The 22,574-nt window shown below is 43.5% G+C and overlaps 1 protein-coding gene across 1 annotated transcript in view; it reads left to right on the top strand.

Annotated features, from left to right (window-relative positions):
• Positions 1 to 22,574, top strand: part of LOC133425135 (NACHT, LRR and PYD domains-containing protein 12-like) — a 105,721-nt gene that overhangs the window by 62,995 nt on the left and 20,152 nt on the right. The window contains exons 10-12 of the mRNA XM_061715815.1: positions 15,468 to 15,532; positions 17,025 to 17,201; positions 20,718 to 20,891. Coding sequence (XP_061571799.1) covers positions 15,468 to 15,532; positions 17,025 to 17,201; positions 20,718 to 20,891 — 416 coding nt within the window. The remainder of the gene's footprint in view (positions 1 to 15,467; positions 15,533 to 17,024; positions 17,202 to 20,717; positions 20,892 to 22,574) is intronic.

The raw sequence follows: 22,574 nt of genomic DNA, 5'->3' as shown, positions 1-22,574 counted from the left end.
TCCAAATTGGAAAAAAATGCGATGGGATTGAAAATGAAAAGTAATAATATTAATAATTAGAACTGTCAAGATAAACAATTACAGTAAAGTTACGTTAACAGATAAAATTGTAGTTATTTCCCTTCAGAATTAATAATTAACTCTAACTGCCAGACTGCTGTCAAAGTCCTCTTCAGAAAACCTATGAGAGCAAAGTGTTGTGTTAATATTGATTATATGGAAGGATTAAGTCTTTAAAGTCAGAAGGAGCTCGGCTCTTAAAGGTTTTATATGGAGGAGAAAATGTTTATGATTTAAAAGGAAACCACCAAAGGGAAGATGATTGATGAAATATGATGTTTTCTGCTGATCATCACAACTCTGGCTGCAGTAATTTACATCAGCTGGAGGCTGTTAAAAGTTATTTTAGGACAAACATTTAATAAGAACTGGAGTGGTCCAACATTCAAATAACAAATGTGTTTTTCTTTTTCTATATTTTTAAACGTGTCTTCAGTCAAAAGAGACGTCTGAACTCACCGGCCTGAAGAGAAGGATCTTAACAGAAATCAGTGATATTTTATGTTGAGTTCATGTTTGGTAGTCAGGAGGACGTACTCGGACGTTCTCTTGTCGTCTGAATGTTTTGATTTCTTCATCTATGTTGGTGATGATGCTGTTTTAAGTTCTGGATCACATTTGTTCCTGTGTGTCTTGTTTTTACGTTACACATCTGGATATTCTGAAGTCACAGTGAAAATGTTTCACATGGAAGTCGTGTTTGTTCAGACTGGAAATATATTCTCCCTGGCTGATGGATAAATGATTTCTCTCAGGGATGGATGGAAACAAACGTAGAAATAAAAACAGAATATTTGATTTTATCAGTTGGACAACTAGTCGTTATGTTTATAACTGCATTACAATATTTTATGTAGGTAAAATAAAACCTCATTAAAGTTCATAATTATGACCAGTCATTTTTATTCTCTCATCTCATCTCATCTCATCTTCTCCCGCTTTATCCGTTACCGGGTCGCGGGGGCAGCAGCCTCAGCAGGGATGCCCAGACTTCCCTCACCCCAGACACTTCCTCCAGCTCTTCAGAGATGAAATCCTGAGGTTCCCAAACCGGATCCCCTCCGGCCCCTGGCTGCACCTAGAAATCCTGTCCATAAAAATTATGAACAGGACCGGTGACAAAGGGCAGCCCTGCCGGAGTCCAACATGCACCGGGAACAAGTCTGACTTACTGCCGGCAATGCGAACCAGACTCCTGCTTCGATCATACAGAGACCGGACAGCCCTTAGTAGAGGGCCCCGGACTCCATACTCACTCAGCACCCCCCACAGAATGGCACGAGGGACACGGTCAAATGCCTTCTCCAGATCCACAAAACACATGTAGACTGGTTGGGCAAATTCCCATGAACCCTCGAGCACCCTGCGGAGGGTGTAGAGCTGGTCCAGTGTTCCGCGACCGGGACGAAAACCGCATTGTTCTTCCTGAATCCGAGGTTCGACTATCGGCCGTAATCTCCTCTCCACTACCCTGGCGTAGACTTTCCCCGGGAGGCTGAGAAGTGTGATCCCCCTGTAGTTGGAACACACTCTCCGGTCCCCCTTTTTAGACAGAGGGACCACCACCCCAGTTTGCCACTCCAGCGGTACTGTCCCCTTCCTCCATGCAATGTCGCAGAGGCGTGTCAGCCAAGACAGCCCTACGACATCCAGAGACTTGAGGTACTCAGGGTGAATCTCATCCACCCCCAGTGCCCTGCCACCGAGGAGCTTACGAACCACCTCGGTGACCTCGGCTTGGGTGATGGATGAGCACGCCTCCGAGCCCCAACCCTCTGCTTCCTCAGTGGAAGGCATGTCAGTCGGGTTAAGGAGATCCTCGAAGTATTCCTTCCACCGTCCGACAATGTCCCCAGTCGAGGTCAACAGCTCCCCACCCGCACCATAAACGGTGCCGGCAGAGTACTGCTTCCCCCTTCTGAGGCGCCGAACGGTCCTCCAGAATTTCCTCGAGGCCGACCGAAAGTCTTCCTCCATGGCCGCGGCTCGCTTGGCCTGCCGGTACCTATCTACTGCGTCAGGACTCCCACCGGTAGGACTCCTTCTTCAGTCTGACGGCATCCTGTACTTCCGGTGTCCACCACCGGGTTCTAGGATTGCCGCCACGACAGGCACCGGAGACCTTGCGTCCACAGCTTTGAGCCGCCGCGTTGACAATGGAGGCAGAGAACATGGTCCACTCGGACTCGATGTCCCCCGCCTCCCCCGGGATCCGAGAGAAGCTCTCCCGGAGGTGGGAGTTGAAGATGTCCCTGACAGAGGGCTCGGCCAGACGTTCCCAACAGACCCTCACAATCCGTTTGGGTCTGCCCGGTCTGTCCAACCTCTCCCTCCGCCAGCGCATCCAACTCACCACCAGGTGGTGATCAGTTGACAGCTCAGCCCCTCTCTTCACCCGAGTGTCCAAGACATGCGGCCGAAGGTCAGATGAAACGACAACAAAGTCGATCATTAACCTCCGGCCTAGGGTGTCCTGGTGCCACGTGCACTGATGGACACCCTTATGCCTGAACATGGCATAAGGGTGTTCAGGCATTTTTATTCTATCAGCTTTTTTTCTATGAAGATTTTTAATGAAGACAACACAACTGCATGTTCCTCAAAGTGGCTGAGTTTCCTGTTAATGTCTTCTTCTGAGTCTTCCTCTGATGTTTCTGCAGATACACAGGTCTCCTGTCAGGTCAACAAGACTTGTATCTTACCCTGCAGTTTCACAGTTCATGATGACGTTGTCATCCACTGGATTGAAGGGACTCCACCAGAGTACCGGGTTCACTCCTACTATCGCAAACAAGACCGACTGGGAGAGCAGCACCAGAGGTTCAGAGGAAGAACATCACTGTTTAAGGACCAGATCTCCAGAGGAAACGCTTCCCTGCTGCTGAGAGGAGTGAAGGTTCAGGACCAGGGCAGATATCGGTGTGACGTCAGCACCATCATTGGAAATAAGGAGAACTTCATCAACCTGAATGTGAACGGTATGTGGAGAATAAAAACCTCAGCAGATTCAGATGTTTCAATCCGTTGTTCATGTTTGTTTTTTGTAATAAACAGAATAGAACAGATATTTACTGTTGCAGGAACAATAAAACACAGTTTAGCAGTTCTTCCTTATTAACATATTGTAAAGGATAATCATTAACTCACTGAGTTTGTCTCAGACATAAAATAGCTGATACAAAGTTAAAATAATTGCTAAAGTGGTTGTTAATCTCGTAACACAGTACCTCAACTTCCATTTTTACTTTCTTGACACGTCTGTGACTGACATTCAGTTCCTTTGTTTGTAAAGTAGGATGGTCTTATAAAATATAAATAAAAATAAAAAGCCACATCAATCAAACATATGTACACTATATACAAGACAGAAACAATATTTACAGACATGAAGATATTGTACAAATATCTGAGACTCTGACCACTGAAAGTTCAGCAGAGTGACGGTCTGAGGGAAGAAAGTGTCTCTGGGACGGAGGTTTTGGTGAGCAGTGATCTGCAGCTCCTGCCACACGGGGGATGTTTGAAAAGTTTGCGTACCGGATGTGAGGATCTGCAGAGATGTTCCTAGCTCTTTTCCTGACCCTGGACCGGTACAGGTCCTGGATGGAGGGAAGGTCGGCCCCGATCATTTACTTTGCAGACCTTATTGTCGGTTGCAACCTGTACCGGTCCTGTTTGCTGGCCGATCCAAACCAGACTGTGATGGAAGAGCACAGACTGGATGATGGTGGTGTACAAGGTGATCAGCAGCTCCTGGGGCATTGATGTAATCATGCAATCAAAGATACGTCAACTGTACAGCCAATGTGACTCTGGAAAGACTTACTTTTATCCTGAAACATAAACGCTGTTGATGTTGATGGCAGAAACATCCATCCATCGTCTGCCGCTTATCCGTTCCTGGGTCGTGGGGGCAGCAGTCTCCGCAGAGATGCCCAGACTTCCTTCACCCCAGACACTTCCTCCATCTCTTCCGAGGGGTGTGTGTGTGTGTGTGTGTGTGTGTGTGTGTGTGTGTGTGTGTGTGTGTGTGTGTGTGTGTGTGTGTGTGTGTGTGTGTGTGTGTGTGTGTGTGTGTTTGTGTGTGTGTCTGTGTGTATGTGTATGTGTATACGTGCGTGTGTGGTCGGTATTAAGAGAGAGATCCACCGGGCGCGGTGGCCCCTGGGGGGCGGTGGGGGGGGCCGCGGGGCCCTGTCCATAGCCGGTGGGGGCCTTGGGGGCCTGTGGGGGGGGGTTACCTCATGGCGGTGGGGGGGGGGGTGGCTGGGGAGGGCTCGGGCGGGGGGCTGTGGCTGGGGCGTCTCCGGGCCTCCCGGGGGGGGCGGGGCCGTGGGCGTGGGGGTCCCACCCGGAGGGCCCGGCCCTGCCTGGGTGGGGGGTGGCTGTCTGCGCTGGGGGGGCATTGCTGCCTTGGTCCTCCGTCGCTGGGCGGGGGCCAAGTGCCCCTGCGGATGTGGGGACTCCGGGACCCTTGGGGTGTCCGCCGGGGTGGCCTCGGGGGGGGGTGGGGCCGGGTCCGGGGAGCGGGCCTCCCCTGACCGGGGGGTGCACGGGCGGGCGCGACGGCGGGGTGGCACCATTCCCAGGTATCTATGTCTTATGTTGTCAGTATGAATGGGAGGATGTTGGACCGTTTCCCCCTCCGTCTGGGGGCTCCGGCGGCGCCGGGGGCGCCCTTGGAGGTACGGTGGGGCCCTTGCCCGGCTCGGGGGGCCGGCCCCCGTCTACTGGACGGCCGGTGGGGGGACGCGGGTGTCTTATCAGGGCCGGCTTTGCTGGTCCTGCTTCCTGGCTTCGGCCTCCGCTCCCCCTCTTGCCCCCCCTACACGATTCATACGCACATAGGCGAAAGGCGGGGGGTCCGGGTCGTGGGGGGCACTGTCCCGCGGGGCCTGGCACTCCCCGCCTCACGGTTTTAACAGCAAAATAGACACTGCACATTCAACACTTAATAAATACATTTGACAAGGACACGTAGTTCGGGAGGGGGGGGGGTCTGTGTCAATCGATACTTGGCCCTCCCTCCTCCCTGTTTTTATGGCATTAATCACATGCACTCAACACAAGGGGCGGGAGGGGGTCCCACATCACCCGCGTTCCCTCACCGGCCTGGGCCTGGGACGGGTGGGTCGGGTTACCCGGGCCTGGCGGGGCCCGCCGTGCAGCCTGGGGTGCCTTCTGGCGGTGCTGGATCCCCCCGGGGAGGGGGAAACGGTGCGTGATTGTATGTCTGTGTCGGTGGGAATGCGGTATGGAAGGGTCCTGCCATGGAGGATTTGAGCCTCCATTGGCAGGACATCAAAAACTTAATAATTTATCAATATTATTTTATACAAAGATGGTTATTATTATTATTATTATTAGTATTATTATTAGTATTATTATTATTATTATTATGTATAGTATATTATATTATTATTAGTATAGGTATCGAATAGGTGAATGGATGAATGAATGGGATGCCTGGGTCTGGGGCCCTCCGTTGTCGGGCCTGCGCGGGTGTCGCCTTGTTGGGGGGTTCCCTCTCTCCGGGCCCGTCTCCGGTCCCCCCCGCTGCCTCTACGGCGGGGCGCCCCTCTGGTCTTGGAGGGCCACTTTCGTGGGGGACGGGTGCGCCTGCCCGCGTCGGCGGCCGGGGCGGCTGTGTCTCTCCGGGCAGGCTGGCCCCCTGCCGGGTGGGGGTCGTTGGCCTGAAGGGTGAGGGCCTCCTGGCCGCGTGTCCGGCCCGGACCGGGTGGCCGGGGATTGCCTGGGTCGCGGTCCGCCGCCGCGGGATCCCTGGCTGCTTCTTTCCGCGCCGTGGGGGCCCCGCCCGCGGGCCCCCTCGGCCGCCGCCGGGTGGGGGGGGGGCCTCGCAGGCGGTGGGTTGCCTCCCTCCTACTTCTCCCCTCTGTGGGGTTGCCGGTGGCCTGGGTTCCGGGCTCTTCCTTGTCGGCCTCTGGTCTCGCGGGTGGCGGGGTTGCTCCCCCCCCTCCCCCACTATAGATACACTTCAGGTGGAGCTTTGTTTGGTTTATTACACACACACACACACACACACACACACACACACACACACACACACACACACACACACATACACACACACATATAGTCATTTAGTCACATGCATACACACACACGCACACACACACACACACACACACACACACACATGCATGATCATATACATACACACACACACACATAGACATACACACTGGCTTGTTCACCTGCATGCTGGCTCTCTAGTTTTTGGGTTTAGGTAGCGGTAGCGATAGCTTAGCTCAGACTGCGATCAGATCTCAAGATTTAGGTCGATTGCTGTTCGTGTTTTGGATGGCTCCGTGCCGGTTTCGTGCTTTGTTTGTGGTTTTTTTGTTGCAGATTTCCAGTGCTTGACGTGTGTCTCCGTGTGTTCCTGCTTCCTGGATTGGCAGTGGATGTCGTCACCCCCCCCCCCCACCCCCCCCCCAAAAAAAAAAAAAACACTGGGTTTGTATGTGTATATTTATGTATGTCTACGCATATGTGTGCGTATATATATGTATATATTACATATAGTAATAATGCACATATATACACTTTTGGTTTCTACCGTCATGGTATCAATCAATAATATGTGTGCAGACAAGGTAAAAAAAAAAAAAAAAGAGAGAGATCCACCTCCCACTTTGAAATCGGAAGAGATACTGAATTATCTATTTTAGACACTAACCTGTAAAGTTTTGATAGCAACTTTAGAGTGCTTAGGTTCAATAATTCTATTATCCTGGCGGGAAGTTGTAGGTCTAATTGGTTAAGTTTATATGTTTTATTTATTATGGCCTTAAGTTGTTGGTATTCTAACATTTTTTTACTGCTAATTCCATTTTAATACACAGTAAGTGTATTAAAAGGTTTAAACTGTCCTCCTACAATTACGTGCTGTAGATACCGTATTTCTTGATCTCTTCATTGAGCAAAGTTTACCATCTTTTTATCATTTTTCAGGATGTCTGGGTTGTCCCATATGGGTCACATGGAAAAAGTTACATTTTAGCTATTTTAAGGAATTCCCACCAGGCTGTCAGGGTTGTGCTAATAGATAGATGGATCTTTATTGTCTCCCTTAGGAGAAATTTGTCTTGGACACGAGGCACGGCGACAATCATACTCCGACATACATAGGAACATAGAAACAATGCTAAAGTCTTGCCCAAACACAGAATCAAACCACGCTACAATCAACCCACATCAGCTCCCACTCCCAGAAAACCCACTACACAATACCCCCGAGTAGAAGAAAAAAAATCTCATTGCACAGAGCCCGACTGAACTTATTGCACAGATGTCCACATTATTGCACTGACCTACACAAAAGAACCTACACATTATTGCAAAGCCCGACTAATCATATTGCACAAATGTCCACATTATTGCACTAACCTACACAAAAAGAAACCTACACATTATTGCAAAGCCCGACTAAACATATTGCACAAATGTCCACATTATTGCACTGACCCACACAGAGAAACCTACATATTATTGCACATCAAGTCACTCCCAATCTCTCTCTCACACTCTCTCACACACACACACACACAGTAATATTACTGCACAAACATGCACAAAAGAGAAAAAAGGGGGGCCGGCACAAGAAACTACAGGAGCAATGGACAAAAATGATAGCTATTAGATATTTATAATAAATAAAAATGGAAATGGAGAAGAGAGGAAGGGAAGAGGAGAGGAGAAGAAGGGTGAGAGGCACCGCCCAGCGGATCATGTTGGTGCCCCCCTGCAGCATAGGCCTATAGCAGCATATCTACCACCAAGCTATATTTGAGACTAACTATTATAGTCTTGTTCTATAGCTGCAACTATGACTACTGACTCTAACACACTAGAGTTTACACTACCTAGAGATTTACCAACACCAGGTAGAGGTTTACTAAACACTAACTATAGGCTTTACTAAACAGAAAGGTTTTAAGTTTAGTTTTAAAGGTGGAGGTGGTGTCAGCCTCCTTAACCCAGATTGGAAGTTGGTTCCATAGTAGTGGTGCCTGATAGCAGAACGCCCGCCCTCCAAATCTACATTTAGATTCTGTAGGAAGTACGAGTAAACCTGCATCATGAGAACGGAGAGCTCTGCCAGGAACATAAGGCACTATCAGGTCTTGCAAATAATGCGGAGCTAAGCCGTTTTGGGCTTTAGTAATACAATTTTAAATTGGATTCTGAATTTTACGGGTAACCAATGGAGCGACGCTAACACTGGAGAGACGTGGTCTCTCCTGCTAATTCCTGTCAGTACTCGTGCTGCTGCATTCTGGATCAGCTGGAGCCTATTCAGCAAATTACTTGACATCCTGCTAACAACACATTACAGTAATCCAGTCTAGAAGATACAAACGCATGAACTAGTTTTTCTGCATCACTCTGTGAGAGGATTTCCCTAATCTTTGCAATATTACGGAGATGGCAAAATGCTATTTTACAAACCTGATTGACATATGGTTTAAACGACAAATCCTGATCGAAAACAACACCAAGGTTTCTCACAGTTGCACTGGAAGCCATCGCAACACCATCTAATCCCTTCCTAAGATGCTCTGGACCAAGAATGATAATCTCTGTTTTATCTGAATTTAGAAGCAAGAAATTTCTGGACATTCAGTCCTTGATGTCCCTAAGACAGATCAAAAGTCCCTAAGACAGATCATTTCTGTACAAATAGTCACATAACTGGCTTGAAACTGCCTTTTCCAGAATTTTAGATACAAATGGAAGGTTGGAAATTGGTCTATAATTAGTTAAGGTGTCTGGGTCAAGAGAAGGTTTTTTAAGTAAAGGTTTGATTACTGCCACTTTGAAAACCTGTGGTACATATCCTAAACTTAGGGATAAGTTAATTTGGTCCAGTACTGTCGTACCAATAAGAGAAAAAACATTTTTGAATAGTCGAGTCGGGATGGGGTCTAACATACATGTGGTTGACTTAGCTCTATTAACGAGTGAAGTCAGCTCAGGGAGGTCTATAGGATCAAAACAGTCTAGAGATAAGTCAGAGCCTAGGGAAGTCGCTAAAGCTGAAGAAACACCTACAACCGGCTGGTTGATTTCTTCTCTAATTCTCGTGATTTTACTGTTGAAGAAGCTCATAAAGTCCTCACTACTGAGAGCTGCAGGAATGCACGGCTCAACAGAGTTGTGACTCTTTGTCAGCCTGGCTACAGTGCTGAACAGAAAACGAGGGTTACTTTTATTATCCTCTATCAACGTTGAATAATAAGCTGTTCTTGCTTTGCGAATGGCTTTTTTATATAATATTAGAATATCTTTCCATTCACGATAGGAGTCTACAAACTTAAAAGAGAACCAATTCCTTTCCATTTTACGTACGTTTTGTTTCAACATGCAGATATCTGAATTATACCAGGGAGTTAAGCTCCTGTGGCTAGAAACCCTCCTTTTCAAAGGAGCAACTTCATCTAAAGCTGAATGCAACAAATCAGCAGTGTTACTAGCAAGGAAATCAACATCAGAGGTAGAACCCAGGTCACTGGCCTCTACTGCTTCACTATTTCCCACTGTCGTAAGATAAGCAACGGCCTCCCTAAATTTAGCAATAACTTCATCAGACAAACGGACGGAGCGGCTCCCTCACTGTGTGCAGTCCCCCCCTGACTGCAGGCAGCGCACAAACATACATTCACACAACTACATTCATACACGCATGCTGTACTTTCTCTCCGCTCCCTTTCTGTCTTAAGCACCATTAATGATCACCATTATCCTTTTTCTCCCAGTTTAGTAGCTCAACTGAGGGTGCACACTTAGTTGTCCTATGTTTATTCATTCATACATGTATACTCACAGGCACACACACACACACACACACACACCGCATGGTCATCAGCTGTGTCCCATTCAGTCTGATTGCCAAACAGAGGGATCAGTGATTGAATCCAGGTGTAGAGGGAGGGGTTAAAGGTATAAATGAAGCTGGTTTGGCTTGGGATGAGGGGCTTTTTGAAATCAGCTGTACAGAAGGCAGCATCTCAGTAGACATTTTTGGCTTTGTGAGAAACTTCCTGTTTGAATATTTTATTTTTTATTTTTTTCAGTTAATTTAGTTTTTCAACTGCAGTATTTTTCTCTTGCATTATTATAAAAGATGCACCTTTGCATCCTTGAAGGCCGGCTACAATAACAATATAATATTATACTTTAATATTATCCGACTGCCAGTTTTTTTTTGATTGGAGAGTTTTTTTCCGGAAAGAACCCCGTCACAATCTGCTAAAATAATACCTCCTATTTTGCACTTCAACATCAACAATATTAAATTCAAACGTTATTAAATAATGGTCGGATAAAAGGGAGTTTACAGATGACACCAACAGATCATTCATTTCAACACCGTGAGGTGAGTCCTGTCAGGAACTGGAACTGGATTGATTTAGCTTTTGGAATCTTTTTTGGCCTCTAAACATAGATGGCTACAAACACCAAAGAGGTATTTTTAACTGAAACACTCAGAAATAAGAAAAAAGAAATAAAACTATGAAAAGGTGGGAATACTGCGCTCCGATTATTATTGAAGCAGTTCACACGAGAGGATTATTTTCCACTCATCTTCACTGAACCAACAAAAGAAACCCTCTCAACGACGAAACAAAGTCATCCAATGACAAATGCAACCCCCTCAAATGTCCTAGCAGCCCAAAATATAAGTCAAACATGCACCAGTCCTCCAATAATGCCCCCAAATCTTAATCAACAGAAAAATTACTTGAACCACAACAGAAAGTACAGATCTTCACGTAGTACCATGCCCAAAAAGAAGAAAACAAGTAAATAAACATGGTCTCACTGTTCTCCAGCGCTCTCCAGGTAAGTGACAACAAGAGCGTCTCCTTGCACGTCCTGGAGCCATGTGTCTCCCGCTGAACACAACGCTCTGGTCTCGTACAGATCTCCTTAGGAGAGGCAGCTCTGGCCCACAATAGAGCGTATAAGTCTATTTTAGTTTTGGAGACCAGTACGGTCCCCCGGGTGGCTGCAGAGAAGGTCAGTTTTACTGGTGCACACCTCTGACTCTCCACAGCTTCCTGTTAGTTGAACCAGAAATCTGTGCCGACGTTCCCTCCATCCAGACCTCGTACCAGCATAGGAAACGGGCCGGGAACAGTTCTGCGGACCCCTCTCATGTGACTCCACTCTTTCTTTAGCGCTACAGACCAGAACAAAGTCCACGTTACTGCAGACCTCAGCAGTGAAGTGATGGGATGCATATGCCTTGAAATTCGCTTCTTCCAGTTACAACTGTTGGCCAAAGTGAAGCCATATTTATGTTTATGATGTTGGAAGAGTCATACATGCTTTAATAGCTACACTTCTGGATGGCTGTAATTCCTGTATGCTGGTTTTGATCAGTTAATCCTTCAACTTCAGGAAATCCAGAACGCTGCAGCTCTAAACTGGAACCAGAAAATGTGAGCATATTACTCCGGTTCTGACATCACTCCACTGACTTCCTGTCCATTTTAGAATAGATTTTAAGATTATATTGCTAGTTTTTAAGGCTTTAAATGCGCTGGTACTATTTTCATCTTTATACCTCAGGGCGCAACATCCAATCAGATGGTCCTTGCAGTTCCCAGATCAAGACTCAGAGGCGACCAGGTCTCTTTGGTAGATGGTCCCATTTCCTGGAACAATATCCCTTTTTGTGAATTAGAACAACTCAAACTGTTGCATTTAAATCTCTCCTGAAAATTCATTTCTACTCGCTGGCATTAAATTCACGTTGAGTTTTAGACCTCTTGTCTTTATATATCATCTTTAGTTGTGCTTTAACTGATGTAGTTTGAGGTGGATTATTTACAGGATATTGTTTTATTTTAGCTGTAAAAGCAGTTTGGTAAAACTTGGTTGTTTTTATTATAAATACATTTGACCTTAACTTTGAAAGAATGACCAGAAAAGTCTATTTGCAGCCGAGATTGAAACGTGTGAAGTAAAACAAGGTTTCAGTGACATTAACAACTGCATATTTGTCCTCCAGCTCCAGTCCAGCACGTCAACATAGAACAGGTACAAAATAAAATCACCTGCAGCTCAGAGGGGATCTATCCTGAACCTGGACTCACCTGGACCACCGATCCTCCATCCAGCAGGGACCTGCAGAACCTGCAGAACCCACCAACAGTCCAGCAGACTGAACAGCAGCTTTACAGCATCAGCAGCTCTCTGGTACTTTCAGACGGAGATCCTGACCTGGACTACATCTGCACCGTCAGCACTCCAGCAAACAGCAGGAGATCCACTTTGCTTCAACCAGGTAGAACTTACATTTAAATGTTTATGTGGTGGCTCTCAGTGCCACGAAGACCTTAATGAGATGTTCATGTCATCTACGAAAGCTTTTGTCCTTTACAACTGATGTTAGTTTTCTTTCGTTTTGGGTTTCCATCATTCCATGTCATGTTTAATGTCATTTCAGCTGTTATAAGTGGATCAAACACTGAAAGAAAAATCCCCTGTTCAACCACCAATTATCCAATAAGGTATCTCACCTGGACATTTAACCACAAAGAGATCATCCTGACACAGACGGGACATGTAGGGCTCTACAAAACTTCAGAGAGGTGGGAGCAGCACGTGATGACTGTATCAAGGACAGGAAGTCTCACTCTGAAGCATTTAACTTCAGACCAGACAGGAACATACAAATGTGAACTCAGGGATGAAGAGGAAACATACGTGAAATACACCTTTCTTCACATAACAAAAGGTAAAATGATTAAAAGTGGTCACACAGTGTTGGAGCCAGAATGAAAAGAGTTTACTGTTGGTTATGTCTCATGTTTAATTTGAATATTTAAAAGGAAGAGTGCTGCCTGTTTGGTTCTGTTCATGTCAAAAGTTGAACTGATGGTATGAACATCTGCATGACATCAGTCTGCTGCAGCAGTAAGTTGTCGGTGACGTAGATCGTCAGAGCAACAGTCTTTGACCGTGAGTCACAACTGCACCCATTTCCTGCTATAGATGGAGACTTTTAATGTTGCTAAATTATTCTGAATTATTTGTTTTAGTAAATAGTGGAAACATTCAAAGAACTCCTGTGTCACTGACTTTAGCTCAAAAACTGGTCATAAATCAATAAAACAGATTTAAGAAACTGCAGCTACAAACAGTAACAGAGAGTTGTGAAGGTTCATGTGTGCTGTGATCTGTTGAGACTCGGGTTCAAATCACTGACATCAAAAACACAGAAACTGTCAATTTAATTCTTGTGTTTTTCTGTTGCAGACTGGACTGGAGTTATTGTAGGACTGGTGGTGGGTTTGCTGCTGGTCGTCTTGGTTTCTGGAGTCGTTGGTTACAAATACAGGAAAAGGAGAAAGAGGAAAAAAATAGAAGAAGGTAAAGATATTGTTTCATGATTTGTGTGTGTAAATACAAAGAATGCAGGATGTTAAATATTTTCTAATATCTGATATGCTGGTACTTTAAATGAAGTTTTTTCAGACTGTTGATACGAGTACTGATATACGCAGCTAAACTGCTGCTGCGATACTTGATACTGACATTAAATCTAACATAGTAGAATTGAGATGCTCTCACCATGTCAGCTGTATTTATTTTTAATCTTACAGAGCACAAATAGTCTTCATTACTAATAATTAATTCCAGGTTAGTGGGCTTCCTCTGATTCACACAGTCTTGCAGTAACAAAGTGATCATTTCAAAAACCTGGAGTCCATCTATGTTTTTACAGATGATAACTCGCAGGTAACGTCACGTCTGGAAACACCAACAGGGAATTGTGTTGTGAGGATCAATGTAGTTCAGACATCTGTAAAACCCAACATCTGTAACAGCTGTAAAAGGCTGGTTGTCCAGAGCAATAAGTTCCAGATGTTTGTTAGTGATGTCGTTAGGTTGGTCGCGCTCATACTTTCTTGCCTTTCAATCATTTTTCTCAGTCACACTTTTATTTTCTCACCATTATTTCTAAAAACATCTCTGTGTCTGAACTGTCTTCCTCAGTTGGTCTTTTTGTTTCTGTGGTTGTAATTCTGAAACGAGTCGAATCCGTCCCGTCAATCTACTGCGAGAAGACGGGACATCGTCAAGATCAATACATTTGGCATTGACTTATTTACTCATATGGATTTCTGCGTGTGAATATACAGTATATATATATGAATTGTCTGCTCCATGTTCAGCTTTTGAACACCATGACACCAAACAGCAGTCAACACTTTTAACCCTTTAAACATTCAGACTGACTGATTAAAGATTGAAGACACTTCTGATGTTAATTACAGGTCACACTTTAGTTTAATACGTCACAACAGTCATATTATTATTAATTTTTCGGGTCACTTTCATAAGTGTTTTTGTTTTTATTGTTATTGATGATTTATTTTTTCAGAGGAGGTTCTGGATCAGTTGGAAATGGAGGAGCACGACTCAACAGAAGGGGTTAAACAGAGACTGATCTCAGCTATGAAGGATCGCAGAGAAGTTCGGTGAGTCCCGTTATGATCAATAACACAATCAGTTTGTGAAGATTAACAGTTTAGTTCCTTTAATATTGTTTTTGTCGTTAAAATGAGAACTTTTGTTGTCAGATGTGTTTGTTTATTCTGGGTCATCTCAAGTCAACTCAACCAGAGGTTTATATTCCAAATACTTGTGTAGTAAAAGCCCCAAAGTCATCTGAGGCTTCTCTTTGACAAGTAAGCCACTTAGGTGTGTGTGTGTAATGTATGTGTATATATATATATATATATATATATATATATATATTCATTCATTTTCTATACCCGCTTTATCCTTTGCAGGGTCACGGGGGTCAGCTGGGGCCTATCCCAGCTATTTTCAGGCGAGAGGCAGGGGTTACATATTGTTGAACATAAATCTGGAGAGAGTTATAAAATCCTTTTCAAATTAACATAATTAGAATTTAGCGGATTACAGTGGAGGAACATTATTTAGAGAGACCTGAACACAATATACAAAACTAACAACAAAAAAACAAATATAACGGTCAATAAAGCAGTAAATATTTTAAAAGATCCTTTAGCTGAATACTTGAGGAAAGTTCAGCTCCACACTTGTTCATTTTCATTCAATATTGAAAGTTAAAGTTGTTTTTTCCTAAATCAGATGTTTTCATTGTGACTGGGGGATCAGATGACTGAATGTAACGCCGTGTTCCTCCATCTGCAGATGAGACGTGTCTGTTTTGTCATCAGTTTGTTTATAACAGATTTTATTAGAACTGACATCATATTTTCTCTCATCACAGATTTGTTGGTCGTATACTCTCAAAGACTCACTATAAAGTCATTGCGTCTGCTCTGAAGTCCGACCCCTCCCATCTGACAGAACTGAACCTGAGTCAGAGCGACCTGGAGGATTCAGGAGTGAAGGTTCTGTGTGATGGACTGAAGAGTCCAAACTGTAGACTGGAGACTCTGAGGTCAGTTCATGGAGAAGTTTCTACATTCATTCAGATGTAACAAAATAATTCTAACCACGAACATTTAAAAAAAAAAATTACATCAAAAATCTCTCTTATTTAGTTTATTTTGTAAATGTTCTGACTGAACGTCTGAAGAATTCCTCAGAAGAATCAGCTTATTTTACTATGTTTTGGTAAGTTTTTGATTCTAACTCTTCTCAGGTTGTAAACAGGAAGAGAAACCAGTTTAGATCAGACAAGAAGATGATTCAGCTCAAATGTGAATTTCTAACAGACTTTTCTGGGCTTGTGTGAGATCTTCTATCAGTAGTTTCAACATCTGGATCAGCTGGAACAGCTGGAACAGCTGGAACAGCTGGAACAGCTGGATCAGCTTATTAGGAGGGCTGGACAGCAGCAAGGTGGGGAGATGCTGCTGCTGATCTGGGAGAAGGTGCTTGTGCACGTGTGGCGGTGTTTGACAAATAAAGGGTTCTGCACTAAACTCCGTGTCCTCTCTATCCTGTCGGTCGGGCCCCGTAGCGCTCACCCTGCTACAGTGCTAAATGATTGTTATTGCACTGCATGTTTGGTTACTCTGAGACTGTTTGTGGGAGTTCATCAGAGCAACCGCTTGCGGGAAGAAACTGTATCTGTGTCTGGAAGTTCTGGTGCACAGAGCTCTGTAGCGCCGTCCAGAGGGGAGGAGTTGGAACAGGCGGTGTCCCGGGTGTGAGGGGTCTGCAGAGATTCGACCTGCCCGTTTCCTGGTCCTGGACCGGTACAGGTCGTCGATAGATGGGAGGTTAGTCCCAACTATCCTCTCTGCAGACCTGATTGTCCGTTGCAGTCTGTGCCTGTCCAGTTTGGTGGCTGATCCAAACCAGACAGTGATGGAGGAGCAGAGAACAGACTGGATGATGGCAGTGTAGAATGTGATCAGCAGCTGCTGTGGCAGGTTAAACTTCCTGAGCTGCCGCAGGAAGTACAACCTCTGCTGCGCCTTCTTTTTGACGGAGTTGATGTGGGTGGTCCACTTCAGGTCCCGGGAGATGGTGGATCCCAGGAACCTGAAGGAGTCTGTGGTGGTGACGGTGCTGTTGAGGATGGTGAGGGGGTGAGGATGGTGAGGATGGTGAGGATGGTGAGGGCGGTGGGTTTTTCCTGAAGTCCACTGTCATCTCCACAGTCTTGAGCGGGTTCAGCTCCAGGTGGTTCTGACTGCACCAGTGGACCAGCTGATCCACCTCCCGTCTGTACGCGGACTCGTCACCCTCACGGATCAGGCCGATGACGGTGGTGTCGTCCGCGTACTTCAGGAGCTTCACAGAAGAGTCCCCCTGAGGTGCAGTCGTTAGTGTATAGAGCCTAGTCTGGCCCTTCTTGTAGAGGTGAATGAACCTAAATGTTGTAACGTCTCTGTCAGAAACCAGGTTTTCATGTCAGCTGAACTGATGTAAAGAAAAAAACACATCTGATTAGATTTTTATTTCCTTGTTTCTTTATTCAGATTGGTGGATTGCAGTTTGTCAGAGAACAGCTGTTCTTCTCTGGTCTCAGCTCTGAAGTCCAACCCCTCCCATCTGAAACATCTGGACCTGAGTGGGAACAAGAACCTGCAGGATTCAGGAGTGGAACATCTGTATGGATTTCTGGAGAGTCCAGACTGCAGACTGGAGACTCTGGGGTCAGACATGTTTTAGTTGTGTGTTCAGATGAATCTGATGTGAAAGTTGTGTTGACACTAACCTGCAGACATCAGGCTGATCTTCTACTGATCCACACTGACCATCTGACTGCTCTGAGTTCTTCTTCTCTGCTTTAGTTTCATCTTAAACTTCCTCTTCTGATTTATTACATAAAACTAAACATGTGAATGTGTCAGACAGGAACAAATGAAGAACCAGAGATGTGTCTGAACCTGGAATAAAACATCTGAACAAACATGAATTAACTTTACAGCTAATACATTCAGAAATGTCATCCAGATGTTAATAAACTGAGAGAGTCTGACAGACAATAGTGGACAGACTGAATGTGTAGTCGTCCAATATATGAGTTATAGAGCTCATTTACTAAATAACTTCTTACTGTGGATGAAATCAGTCAAACCAACGTTGGCTTCCTTTGACTAACATTAAATTTCATTTCAACAAATACATGTTTACCGAATATAACACTCTAAACGTGGAAAAAAAATGTTTTGGTGTTTTTGAGATTATTCCTTAATGTGTCTGTTAAAGCGACACTACGTAACTTTTCCACCTTAATATCATATTTCCAGAGTCATTGTGATGGTAAATCAACTTCCAACAGGTTTAATGAACCTCTGTCATGGTCTGAGGGGTCTGTATCACCTTCACTGGCACTATGTAACTTTGAGGAGCATGGTAGGAACCCTGCCACACTAAAAAACTACATTTTTTTACGGCTTTGACTGCTTTACGGCATACGTCACTTCCCCCTCCTTCCCCATTCGTAGTCGAGACGAAAATGGGCGGGGCTTGGAGCGCAGCTCTGCAGAAGCTGATAACCCATTGCTGTGTTGTAGCTGCAGCAGCTCCACATAACAGACGTGGGGAAAAGATCGCTAATGGTTTAACTTTTCACCGCTTCCCTGCTCGGAGGCAGAACCACGGAGGCCGGCCAATTATCTGAGATAACAAATTAAAAGAGTAAAAGAGTCGTCGGCTCGGTTGGATCGCGGCTGTAACGGGTCCGACCAAACATAACGTTCCTCAGTAAACAAACAAACACTCACAGACCGGGGTCGGATCATTCAAACGGGTTTTATTCCCCACTTCTCCAGCTAAACGCAGTTGTTGGCCAGCTCTCTGCGCTGCGATTAATTTTGTTGAGGAAAAAATATTAACTATTTGATTTGTAGCTGCAGAGGAAAAAAATAATCTCACGAGGAAAAAAAAATTATTGCTCACGCCTCGGAGCCTCTTCAAAGCAGTCAAAAAAAAGAAAAGTAAGAGTAATACAAAACATGTACTGTATGTTGTAGTATTACACTAATTTATTGAAACACATGGCGAGTCAAACATTTTCCAAAGCAGCTGCCAAACACTCCTAAACAAGGTAGTAAGACGTGGGTTGTGCAGAACTGCGGCAGTAAATCCTTCTAAAGAGTGGCGCTCCGACAAGGAGCTCCATTCTTTAGTAGGGATTTCATATGGATCCAGACCGTTAATAATCATTATTTTCTCCATACGCTCCCTGGCTTCCTTGTCTAAGGTATCCCGGTAAATTCCAGTTCCTTTCCAGCAGTTTAACATCTTTTTTTTTGCGTTCCGTCTGTTCACTTGGTGAAACAGAAAAGCGTCCCGTCTTATCTCAAAACAAATGCACGCGACGGGACAGGAGTTTTCCGGCAGTACGTGCTGGTGCTCATGGGAAACGTAGTGTTCTTTCTGGTAAAACACTACCCGTTTTGTCCAAAAGATGCCGCCAAACTCAGAAAAGCTGAAAGTTACGTTGTGCTGCTTTAAGATCATTTCATGCCGGTGACGTCAAGACATAAGGTGCAACAAATAATGTCTTTTTATGGTTATCAGTGTGTAAAAAGAAATATAAATTCATGTGTGTTGAAGTAAGTAAACTGAAATAAAGCTGCTGTCTAGACGATGAGTTTCCTTCATCAGCAACAAAACATCCAACAAGAACATCAGAAACTTTGTGTTGAAACTATGTCGTCACTCAATCAACTTTTTCAGAGAAAAAACTCCTAAACAGACACATATGTTCAGATTGATGGAGAAATGTCTCCTTAAAAACATGGAAATGATGACTATTTTTCATTTATTCATCATTTATGGAAAAAAAAAACATTTTAAGAAGTAGAAATGTTTACATCAAAACTCAGCTTCAATAAACTTTTACCTTCATTTAATATTTACATAGAAAGACTGATATTTGAATTCAAATTCCATCAAAACTGTTTCTGCCATTAAAAACTACATTAAACCCTGGAGCATGAATTAGTTTCCATATTTAGACGAGTATTTGGTTGTAGTTTCCCTGTAAGGGTTCAGATTTGTACGTTTTTGTACCATCATGCATCTGTTCTTGATGAATCAAATGTATTAATCAGACAAAAGTTTTCTGCACCAGTTCCAGATCCATCACTGGAGAAGAGATGTCTTTCATTAATGCTGAATAAACACAGACGTCCTCCTGTCCTGAAACTCTCTCTGCTCACAAAGTCCTTCTAGGAATGAAAACTTTATTGTCCAAAACATAATTTACAAACAGACGTGTTATTGGGACAGAAACACGTGACATGAATGGACTTTACATGGTCTAGACTGTCGTCCTCATCACTGACTTTATTGAAATCAGCACAAACTCAGACTTTTCTGATCATCAAGTCAATAATACTGAAGAGAAATATACGCAGACTATTGATCACATGTGTGACATCAATATGAACATCAGCCTTCATAAAGTCCATCACCTTTCTAATTCTCATCTGTATGGAGCATTGATGATGATGATGCTGAATTGTAATTAATCTGTAAAAGGATGAAGATGATGCTGAATTGTAATTTTGCTGTAAAATGATGATGAAGAAAATGAGGAAAATGCACAGAAATGATGAATGAGTATTGATGAAATGAATGATTGATCAGAATGACAGCTGACTGATCAGACGGAGCAGCAGGATGAAGAAGTCCTGCTTGTTATTCTGGTCCAGACCAGGTTAGCTGCACACCAGAAATCTCCATGGTAACGAGTCCAGCCCTGCTTCTGTGCAAACACTAAGATTCTAACGTTTGTACTGACTGAGATATTCAAACACAACATGTTACAATAACAAGTTTATCTGCTTGGTTAACACTTGAAACTAGTTTTACTACATGAAACATTAGACATCAGTTCGTCATGTTTTTATGTCTCTAACATTCAAACAAATGCTTCATTTGCTCTTCATATAAATCAATGAGTTGACATTTGTCTCAGAATTCCTCCTGACATGTTTGTTTGTGTGGAAACGTGAATCATTTGGCTGCACAACATGAGTTTGTATGGATGGATCCACTGGTGGTGCTGCAGAGTTGAAGAGCTGAAGTCACTACGCCTTTATTGGAGCAGCAGCATGATGTCATGAATATTGATGAAGATCTTTTTCACTGGTTCTGTTAGACTGTTTTAACCTGCATCCTGGAGCTTCAGCTCACATCTTTTATTATTTATTCAGATTGGTGAACTGCAGTTTGTCGGCGACCAGGTGTTCTTCTCTGGTCTCAGCTCTGAAGTCTGACCCCTCCCATCGGAAACATCTGGACCTGAGTGGGAATCACCTGCAGGATTCAGATGTGAAACATCTGTGTAGGTTTCTGGAGAGTCCAGACTGCAGACTGGAGACTCTGAGGTCAGACATGTTTTAGTTGTGTGTTCAGATGAATCTGATGTGAAAGTTGTGTTGACACTAACCTGCAGACATCAGGCTGATCTTCTACTGATCCACACTGACCATCTGACTGCTCTGAGTTCTTCTTCTCTGCTTTAGTTTCATCTTTAACTTCCTCTTCTGATTCATTACATAAAACTAAACATGTGAATGTGTCAGACAGGAACAAATGAAGAACCAGAGATGTGTCTGAACCTGGAATAAAACATCTGAACAAACATGAATTAACTTTACAGCTAATACGTTCAGAAATGTCATCCAGATGTTAATAAACTGAGAGAGTCTGACAGACAATAGTGGACAGACTGAATGTGTAGTCGTCCAATATATGAGTTATAGAGCTCATTTACTAAATAACTTCTTACTGTGGATGAAATCAGTCAAACCAACGTTGGCTTCCTTTGACTAACATTACATTTAATTTCAACAAATACAAGTTTACCTGATATAAAACTCTAAACATGCAAAAACATTTTTCAGTGTTTTTGAGATTATTCCTTAATATGTCTGTTAAGATCATTTCATCCAGGTGACGTCAAGACATAAGGTTCAACAAATAATGTCTTTTTATGGTTTTCAGTGTGTAAAACTAAATATAAATCCATGTGTGTTGAAGTTAGTAATCTGAAATAAAGCTGCTGTCTAGACGATGAGTTTCCTTCATCAGCAACAAAACATCCAACAAGAACATCAGAAACTTTGTGTTGTAACTATGTCGTCACTCAATCAACATTTTCAGAGAAAAAACTCCTAAACACACAAATATGTACAGATTGATGAAGAAATGTCTCGTTAAAAACATGCAAATGATGAATATTGTTCATTTATACATCATTTATGGGAAAAAACATTTTAACAAGTAGAAATGTTTACATCAAAACTCAGCTTCAATAAAATTTTACCTTCATTTAATATTTACATCGAAAGACTGATATTTGAATTCAAATTCAATAAAAACTGTTTCTGCCATTTAAAACTACATTGAACCATGGAGCATGAATTAGTTTCCATATTTTGAGGAGTATTTGGTTGTAGTTTCCCTGTAAGGGTTCAGATTTGTACGTTTTTGTACCATCATACATCTGTTCTCAATTAATACAATTTCTTAATCAGACAAAAGTTTTCTGCACCAGTTCCAGATCCATCACTGGAGAAGAGATGTCTTTCATGAATGCTGAATAAACACAGACGTCCTCCTGTCCTGAAACTCTTTCTCTGCTCACAAAGTCCTTCTAGGAATTAAAACTTTATTGTCCAAAACATCATTTACAAACAGACGTGTTATTGGGACAGAAACACGTGACATGAATGGACTTTATATGGTCTAGACTGTCGTCGTCATCACTGACTTTATTGAAATCAGCACAAACTCAGACTTTTCTAATCATCAAGTCAATAATACTGAAGAGAAATATACGCAGACTATTGATCACATGTGTGACATCAATATGAACATCAGCCTTCATAAAGTCCATCACCTTTCTAACTCTCATCTGTATGGAGCATTGATGATGATGATGATGATGATGCTGAATTGTAATTAATCTGTAAAAGGATGAAAATGATGCTGAATTGTAATTTATCTGTAAAATGATGAAGAAAATGAGGAGACAAACACACAGAAATGACGAATAAGTATTGATG

This window comes from Cololabis saira, chromosome 24 (genome assembly GCF_033807715.1).
Source record: "Cololabis saira isolate AMF1-May2022 chromosome 24, fColSai1.1, whole genome shotgun sequence".
NCBI classification, from domain to species: domain Eukaryota; kingdom Metazoa; phylum Chordata; class Actinopteri; order Beloniformes; family Belonidae; genus Cololabis; species Cololabis saira.
This window is presented reverse-complemented; position numbering and strand designations above follow the sequence as displayed.